Below are 10,005 nucleotides of genomic sequence, written 5' to 3' on the forward strand. Positions count from 1 at the left end.
CTACCAGAAACACAATCTACGAAGACATTCATTCCCATATGCATTACTGTTAAGTTCGGAAGCTTCCAATCGACAATCTTGAACAGATACTGCCGTGGCCTCTTTATGTTTCCCAAGAAAGCACACAATGGAGATACTTATCAACACTGCTGATCGCACCTTAAAGTAACAGAGAATGTGATTTTTATGTCAAGTTGATTCAAAATATTTTTTTCAAGAAACAAAGAAAACACATGAGAATTTCATTACAATTCTTCACCTTCACGCCTTCATTTTTTATTTGTCAGTTGACGTCGCAGTGGCCTCTTCACGTATACCGCTCCAAAGCTCCATCACCGGCGATATTTCTTCTACCTTCTTTATCGCTTCTTCCAAGCGCCGCAGCTGTTCCCGTGAAAAGTACCTCTTCCACCCACCGACCTTGGCTTCTCTTACGAAGCAGTACTTCTTGCTGTCTCCGTTAGGTCCACCTTTGCAATTCTCGTGAAGGCACCGCAGCATCTTGTCGATGCCAGAATTTGAGTTGGTGCTGAGGTCCAAGACCATCGTCTTTTTCATGTGATGCGCCGACCATCGTTCAAGCAACTCACTAAGCATCCGATTATCCTTTGCCAAATCTACTGCATAGCTGTCTGCCAAGAAGCGCGCAAGCTTCAGAACAGTGCTTCGGATGTCTTTCGTCAAGTTCTCATATGTCACGAAAAACACGTTCGGTATGTCCTTAAGCTCATATCCGGAAACCACGTGATCGAAGTAGTTCCCGTAACCTGCGACATCCTCGCTCAGGAAAGCATCAAAGAACTGGTCGAATGTGCCATGTTGGAAGCGGTAAGCGCTGAGACTTGTCGCCATGTGGTAGAATGACACGCAGACGTCCCACGGGTTCCGCACCACGTAGATGTACTTTGCCTCGCTGCTCATTAACTCACTGCTCAAGGGATAATGCGATGAGATCACACGCAGTGGCAGGCGTGGTTTCAAGTCGTCAGGGTGTGACACTCCCAGATATATCATGTTTTGTGCGAACTCATCGTAACTTGTGATCGCTTGACCTTTCTTTAGAATAGGCTGCAAAATATAAAGGACCGAATGCGTTCTGCTTTTGGGAAATGAAAGCAGGACTAGATCGCCCTCTCTTGCGCGAAACGCCAACGCTCCTTTAAGGATTTCAGGGTTGCAATGCGGGTCTCTAGGGACCCCATCAATGTTTTGAGTGAACGGCTTCGTTGTTGACATGAGGTTCATTTGCACGCTGTGGCTGAAAAAAATGAACAAGATTATTATGTTTATTATGACACTTTTCGTAACAACACTGGCTTTATTTCACGCCCTTACACCATCAAGTATACATTATCTTCTGCAGCATTTTTTTCGAGAAATTCCACTGACAAATTCTTTGATCTGCAAGAATTTGTGTCCGCAAATAGCAATGCATGCGGAGTGCACCAAAAACAATATATTTCACAAATATCACTTGAATCTGTCACAACCATAAAAAAAAAAGCTATCACAAGCAAGGTAAGGAAGATTTATGAAAGAGAAAATTTTCACCAACTGGACTGTAGCACGAAGCTACGAGGGACACCCACAGTGGTTTTACAAAACAAAAGCTCATCAGGCGAAAATGGAACTCGTCCTGGTCCGGTTATAAAACCAGGCGACATAGTGGGGTGCTACTGGTTAACTCATAGGGTTTCTCAGAGGCCTGAATAGCTTTTGGCGCAGTAAAATCTGTGACAGGCATGCTCGGTCGTTTTTCAGGAATCTGCTGTTTACGTTAGCAGCGCGTGTGCACCTCAAGAATAACTGCCAAGCTAGATAAAATTGGTGTACGAGAACAAAAGGAGTTGTCCATGGACCGTCAATTGAGGGAAGGGAAGGAAAAAATTGGCATTGAAGACAGGTGACCTAAAGAGAGTAAGGTACGTGAAAAGCAGAAAAACACACTGAGAGGTATTGTGAGTGAAAGTAATAAAAGAAATCCAGGAGTCCCAACGTGGGAGCGGCCCGCAGCGCGCTGAGTCGCGTACCTCAGGACCTTATTAAAGTTTTGCATCCATCCATCCATCCAGGAGTGAAAGTGCAGCCAGTCCTTCCGGCTGTAGCCCCCGGACTGTGCTGTACCTTTGTTGACTTGAGCAAGAGGTACGACCGGCTGAGCGTCACAAGGTATGACGCGGAGAGAAATCCACATGCGTCATAAGAAAGAGGTGAGGGCGAAAAAGTGAAAGATATAGTACATAAGAGAGCAATTATAAGAGCCCTCTTCCGTTTATCTCTAGATGGTGTTTTATGCAAGTCCGGAGCGATTTATACAGATGTGTAATCTTTTAGAAGTCATGCGAGGGAGTATCTTAATAACGTTCTGCCGAGTGGCAAGGGTTTCCGCAAGGCGATCTGTTAAAAGGATCACAGTTGAAGATGGTGATAGTAAAATGTAAACCAACCATGTGACGTTATCAGGTGTATGAGTGGTAGAGGATGTGGAAATAACGATTGGATAGAATACGCACTGTTTGCTTATAGATAAAGATCTCTGTATGAATGGTCTCTCGTTCAAGTTGTGTGCCGCGTTCTGTGTTAACTGAAGTACAAGCGGAAACGAAAGGAGCTCAAAGATTATATACGGATAAGGTTAGTATCCGAATAAGGAGCTGTTGAAGCAGCTGCGCCAACCTTGTTGTTGCCAATGATGACACGGTGTCAGGGTATGGAATAAATTAACAGCTCACGTGGCCCACATTTCAATAAGAATTGGTTTGATGGGGTGTCCTTGCGTGATTTGTTGTTGTAAGTTGCGACAATGCTATTGAAGTAGGCAGGCAGGCCGTATAAATACGTAAACATACCGTGACTCCCTTCATATGAGAGTATAGAAGACCCTCTAGTACTGCAGTTGCGGCTGCATACGAACTTGTTTCTTGTGTAATGAAGACCAGCGCTAAGCAGGAAATCGGCGCTGGTGCTCAGACTCGGTATTCTGATCTTACCGCCGCGATAGCCGCTCCGAATTCTCAGCGAATACACCTTTTACAGTTGGTGGAGGTGCGGGGTACCTTGAAACCTTCCAACCTGCCACTTCATCGTCGCACGCTTCCCGCTACCACCAACCATGCCCGACGACCCTCCTCAGCAGGCGCCTTCTTCTGGATCAGTCGTAAGCGCCGATGTGCTCCGCCAAATGACCCTGCTAATTTAAGCGGTGCGGGTGACAACGACGTGGAGGACTGGCTCTCGTCATGTGGGAGGGCAAGCGCGCAACACATGAGACATGCCAGAAAACTGACGCCCGTGATTTTATCCCTCGAGGGCGTAGCAGCCTCCGAACCATGAGACGGATTTTCAGACGTCATGGGCATCTAAGACCTCTTTCGTGGACAAGTTTGGCCTACTAGCTGTTCGTTGCTGTGTGCAGAGCAGTGTTAGCGGGAGCCAGCGCAGCTGCGGGGTGGATCATTCACGAGCTACAGCAAAGACGTTCTGGACTTGCTCAACGGAGTGAGGACGACCGTGTTGGAGTGATAAAGAATCACGAAAGTTACTGAGGAAAAGAGGACGGTGTGCTTAATGTGCTGCTGGCGAAGAATCTGTGCACAATGCTTGAGATGAATCCGCGCTCAGTCAGCAATATTTGACCCGTCGCCCTCCTTCCACGACGAACATCTTGCTGGATTGGCTGCCGTTATTTGCAATCAATCAAAGCTTCTCGAAATGATAAAGACGTTTCTGCGTGAGGAAGTTGCTCGCCAGCTCTCCTTAGCGCCCGTCCCTCAGACGCAGCACATACAACAGGCTAGTACGAATTTTGTGCCCAGGCTCCACCACCAGATTGAGCTAGAAATCACCGAGGTCCTGCCCCTGCACCACGAACAGCTCTCTGCAGTGGTGCTTGTCAATTATGCTGCAGCCGTCAACAGGCCCCGACAGCTCCTTGCAGTTGCAGCTCCACCTCTGAGTAACGTCGACGTCGTACCTAGGACCCCTACTACCAGCTGCCGTACCGTTATTTCACCAGACGCCTGGTACACCGTCGCAGACTCATGGCGTTCGTTGGACGATCGGTCTATAGCCTTTGCTTGTGGCTACGCCATTTATACCGCCGGAATTGTCGACGCGCCTAATTTTCTGGTACCACATCGTCCGTGGCATCCCGTGATACAGCCATGCCGCGTCCATTTTTAAGCTCCTACGACACCTCTTTGTTCCCGTCAGGAGCTAATCGTCGCCATGTCATTTACCCACCCTTCACCTTCTCCGCGTCGTCACTTACCATGGCCGATGCGGCCTGGTCCCGCGGCTCAATAAGAGGAAAATTAATTGTCGTAGTCCACGAGACAAAGACATCGGCACTGACGAAAAACAAAAGTCCTCACTGTAGCCCATGAAAAATCATAGAAATTTCTGCTGAAGATTTTCGCGCATTCTCTCTCGTAGACACTGTAACCATTGTATCTGATATGGACGCATAACTCTGTCGCTCGATTCGCAATGTCACCACCCTACTTTCCTGGCAGTCCCTTCGTGCACAAGATGAAGAAGACGAGTTCTTGATCAGCTACTAATCCTGCTTCGCTCTAGTTTTTGGGTTAAATTTGGGCGTACCTACGCCCCCGTGGCGGGTACGATATCAAAAGCAATGACGGACGTTCCGCCTCCTCTGCCGCCAAGGTTGGGGGCTGACCTTCAAACTGCAAGTCGGTCTGCTGCGCCCGACCACCTCAACGCGACTCTGCCAAGGTCATCGAGCTGCTCAGACGTCGACGACATGGATTCTTACGGCGGATATACCGAGGTCACAAATCGTCGGTTGAAGAGGAAACTTCGTAGGACATCAAGCGTGAGTGAGCTTAACTACAATAAGCCGCCCTCACAGCAAGCGTACACAATCGCCTACATCACCGTCGGTGCTACAGGCATCCTCAATTCCCTCAATAGGAAAACTCTTACTGCCTATCTCGAGAGGCTGGCTTCAGGGCAAATCAGAGAGGTCGGAATTATACCAGAAGAAACACACTTACTGTTGATGTGACTACGCGAACCATCCGCGACACTTTGAAAGCTGTAACTGAGCTAGGAAATATACTTGTCCGCTCATTCATCGTACATGGAGGCAGCACCACTACAGGTGTTATCTACGATGTCGATACAGATATTGATAATGGTGATCTCCCAACGCTAATCTCCTCAACTGTCCATATCACAGACATACACCGATTTGGACGGTCGAGGTGCATAAAACTAATTTTTGAGGGAGAGACTTTACCAACACATGTAAAAATGGGTTATGTGCGACATCCTGCCCTTCCATACATCCCTAGGCCCTTGCAGTGCCGTAAATGCCAGAAAATCGGGCATGTAAATGCTGTGTGCGTGAACAAGATGACATGTCTGCGCTGTGGTGGTGATCACGATGAGTTGACGTGTGCTGGCTCTGATTTGAAGTGCCCTAACTGCGATGGGCCACGCGAGGCAACGTCGAAGGATGGTCCAAAATTAAAGACTGAAATGTCCGTGCTAAGGAAAATCGTACGAGATCGATCTACACACAGAGAAGCGGCTACCAAGGTCCACCGTAATCGCAGAATGAGATCAGCATCGGCAACAGGACAACCTGTACTCCAGGAAAAGTCGTCGCGCTCTCCTGCTAGTCCTCAAACATCACCTTTAACCTTTAAGCCACCTTTAACCACGTATACTCTTCTGAACACCAAGAACACTACTATATGGCATTCCCTGCCGTCTCGGAGTACAGAAGTGCAGCCGGAAGGCCAGCGTGAACATGAACCTTCATCGTCTGATGGGCAAATCAAGGCAATGCTTGCACAGTTGATTCGTTCCTTGTGAATGCTGCTCATCGGAGTCAAGACGCCCGTTGCCAAGGCTGCGGTGCAAATTCTCGATGCACTAGAACCAGTGCTTGCTGCTGTATAAAAGCTAGCAAACGCCATGGAATCAACTTCAAGGTTGTCACTACACGAAAGGATAAGCGGTTCCGTAATATTCCAGTGGAACCCACGAGGTCTACGGCGTCGCCGGGGAGATTTTAAACCGAGAGTATTCAAGTATCGCTTTCCAGTTATCGTAATATGCGAGCCGAATATGACATTGCCATGTAGACTCTCTGGACGCGAATAATTCACGTCTGGGACAAGTGGAAATACTAGCGAAGTTTTACTATGTGTGCGATGTCACCTCACGTATTCGCTAAACCAAGTTCCGGTGCATAACAGTGACGAGTACGTCTCTATAACACTGAAGCTAAAGCACCGGATAATCGCGATCATCGGTGGCAATATTTCTCCCAGGGGAAGATTTGACTCTGGACACCTGAAACTTGTTCTTGGCTCTTGCCAAGGACCTAATAATATTGCAGGCGATTTCAACGCACACGACCATCTTTGGGGTAGTAGGATCACAAATCTTCGAGGAAAACAACTTCTTAACTTCACAAGCAGCAATGATCTTGACATCCTGAACGACGGCTCACCAACATTTCTTCGTGGCACAACGTACAGCAGCTCTCTCGATTTAGCTATCGCTTCACGATGCCTTTCGTCTTCTGCTGCCTGGTGCACAGATGCTGAAACGTATGGCCGTGATCACCTACCTACTTATGTACAACTGAGATGGTTTACAAGACTTCCAAGCTCTCATATGCGATGCAGTGACTGGGATGCTTTTCAGAACAAACTAGAATAATCCTGCAACTGTTTAATTTCACCGATAGAGATTGAAGACCGCGTTAGAGCAGCAATGCACGCAAGACGCATCCTCCAAAGATCAAATGCAAGAACATTATATATTGCCACATCCCATATGGTCGCCGCGGGTATGTGCCAGGCGATGAGAGCGACGCTGAAGTGGCGCGCGAGTGGAAAAACAGAGACGACAACGACGTCGCGTTGACTGCTCTCATAAAAGTGTTTTTACACGTCCTCTACGCCGGCTTTCCCGTCTCCTACTAGGCTGCGACACTGGTGGAAGTGCGGGGTAGGATCGCCTCATGCTCGGCACCCCTTCGCGGAGCCATACCTCGAAAGCGGAATCACCTTCGTTCATCGAAACTCCTGTTCACCGGCACAGTCGCCGCCTGCTAGGCCTGACGCCCGAATTCAACCCTTTGCAGGACCCTGCTGGAACGCGTCAACCTACTTCCGCCATGGCTACTGCAACTCCATCGCAGGTGACGCTTCAGAATCCTAAGATACCAGAAATTTTCCACGGCGACGCTTTTGAGGATGTCCAATATTGGCTTGACCAATTTGAGCGTGTCGCCAGTTATAATGACTGGGGCTCCCAGCAAAAGCTGTCTAATGTCTATTTTGCGCTTCAAGACAGTGCGCGGACGTGGTTTGTGAACCGGGAGAGAAATTTGACCACGTGGGATGCCTTCCGCACCCAGCTACTAGACACGTTCACTAGTAGCGACAGAAGAGACAACGCGCAGCGCCTACTCGAATCCCGCATTCAAAAACCAAACGAGAGCGTTGCCATGTTTGCAGAAGATATGGCGCGCCTTTTCCGCAGAGCAGACCCTGAGATGGCCGAAGAAAAGAAGTTGCGCTATCTCTTGCGCGGAGTGAAGGAGGAACTGTTTGCCGGGCTCGTGAGGAACCCACCGACGACAGTGGCCGAATTTACCAAGGAGGCTACCGCTATAGAACGGGCACTACAGCAACGGTACCGCCAATATGATCGCAAGACCTCGCCGGTGAATGCTTCCATTCTACCTGAGAGCTGCAGCACATCTCTACGTGAAGTCATCCGAGAGATTGTGCGAGAGGAGATCCGGCAGCTCGGGATCTCTCCCATGGTACCAGCGGCGGCTTCTGTCGCTGATATTGTTCGGGAGGAAGTTCGAGAGGCCTTTTCGTCGCCCGACTGGCAGGCGATGCCGCGACGATTGACCTACGCGGAAGCTGTCTGCCGTCCACCTCCTGCCACTTCGATGCTGCTGACACCGTCGACCACTACGACGCAGCCATCACCGCCACCCCCGACGCCCTATTTTCGACAGTCACAGCCGCCGCCAACTATGCCGTATCGCCGCCAGTCGATCGCTGCGCCTCGTTTTTACAGTGAATCCTCAGCCGGCTACCCGCTTCGAAAGACCGATTTGTGGCGCACCGCTGACCGCCGGCCGCTATGCTTTCATTGCGGCGAAGCAGGACACGTTTACCGCACGGCTGGGTATCAAAAATTTTCCAGCTGCAATTACCCTGTGTATGATGCTGCACGTAGCCGCGACGGAAATTCTACAAACTTGCGGCCAGAAGGTTCAACGACGCCTCGATCGCGTTCCCCATCTCCGGCTCGTTACACCCCACCGACCCATCGCGATTTTTCTGACGCCCCTAGGGGCAGGTCCCCTAGCCCGCGCCGGGGAAACTAGACGCAGCGACCTCCGGGGGTGAGGTTGCAAACCGGCTAGCTACCCAAGAGCCCCCATCTCCGAAGATCGACGACTCTACAACTCCGACGACTCCAACCACACCTCCTGTAACCGACGCCGTCAGCGCCGATCTTGTCGTTTGCATTGACGGCCACCAAGTGGCCGCTCTCGTCGATACTGGTTCGCATTTTTCGATAATCAGTCAAAAGCTGGCCGACAGGCTGCGAAAAGTGAAGACGCCGTGGACCGGGCCCAACATCAGAACTGCCGGTGGCCAGTTGATGACGCCGATTGGAAAATGCACAGCCAGAATAGTAATCGCCGGCGCCACCTTCGTCGCCACCCTCGTCATTCTCTTTGAGTGTTGTAAAGAACTTATATTGGGGATGGACTTTTTGAGAGAGTATGGTGCAGTGATTATTGTCCGTGACCTCGTCGTCACATTTTCTACGAGTTCAGACGACGTCGACCCCGCGGAACACCAGCGACCCCGCTTACGTATCGCCGACGACGACGTCAGGCTTCCGCCGCGAAGCTGTTCCCTCGTGCCTGTAATCTGCGACAACTTGAACACTGGGACTGGCGTCGCTGAACACATCGACGCACTGGTACTTAGTCAAGGCGTTTCCATCGCCAGGGCCGTAATTAACGTACACGACGGACGTGCTGAACTCCTGCTGACGAATTTTACCTGGGAACGTCGACACATTGTTAAAGGCACGGCTGTTGCTTACTTCGACGAATTTACATCAATACAGGACTGCCTCTCAGTGGAGCACGCCACGTTCACTGCGGCTGTGCCTGCCCCTGTGGTCGATATCAGTCCTACCTTATCGCCCGTCGACCGCAGCAGCCTTCTTGAGCTCATCGATGAGTTTAAGAGCTGCTTCTCATCCACGTCACGAGTTAGCCAGACGCCGCTCACTAAGCACCGTATTGTCACCGAAGCCGACGCCAGACCAATTCGGCAGAATCCTTATCGTGTAGCACCGAAAGAGCGCGAGGCAATCCAGACACAAGTGAAGACGATGCTTGACGACGGCGTCATTCGGCCATCTAAGAGTCCTTGGGCATCGCCTGTCGTATTGGTGAAAAAGAAGGATGGTAGCCTGCGCTTCTGCGTCGACTACCGAAAACTCAACCTGATCACAAAGAAAGACGTTTATCCGCTACCGCGTATCGACGATTCACTGGACAGGCTACGAAACGCACGTTACTTTTCGTCGATGGATTTGAAAAGCGGCTACTCGCAAATAGAAGTTGATGAGAGAGACCGTGAGAGACCGAGAGACGCCCGACGGACTTTATGAATTTCAGGTGCTCTCCTTCGGTTTGTGCTCTGCGCCGGCAACGTTTCAACGACTAATGGACACTGTACTCTCAGGCCTCAAATGGCAAACCTGTCTAGTCTACCTCGACGACGTGATTGTTTTCTCCGTAACGTTCGAGGAACACTTACGGAGACTAAAGGCGGTCTTTGAAGCAATACGCTCAGCTGGTCTAACTTTAAAACCTGAAAAGTGCCATTTTGGCTTTGAAGAACTTCAATTTCTCGGCCACGTTGTTAGTCGTGAAGGTGTCTGACCTGACCCTGATAAAATATCTGCCGTTGC

General features: G+C 50.0%; 1 protein-coding gene across 1 annotated transcript; it reads right to left on the minus strand.

Moving 5' to 3' along the window:
* Positions 1–276: 276 nt before the first annotated feature.
* On the minus strand, positions 277–1,014 carry LOC142578365 (sulfotransferase ssu-1-like). Its single transcript, XM_075687761.1, has one exon. It carries the CDS (start codon positions 1,012–1,014, stop codon positions 277–279), a length of 738 nt encoding a protein of 245 aa, XP_075543876.1.
* Positions 1,015–10,005: the final 8,991 nt, after the last annotated feature.

This window comes from Dermacentor variabilis, chromosome 4 (genome assembly GCF_050947875.1).
Source record: "Dermacentor variabilis isolate Ectoservices chromosome 4, ASM5094787v1, whole genome shotgun sequence".
Taxonomy (NCBI): Eukaryota; Metazoa; Arthropoda; class Arachnida; order Ixodida; family Ixodidae; genus Dermacentor; species Dermacentor variabilis.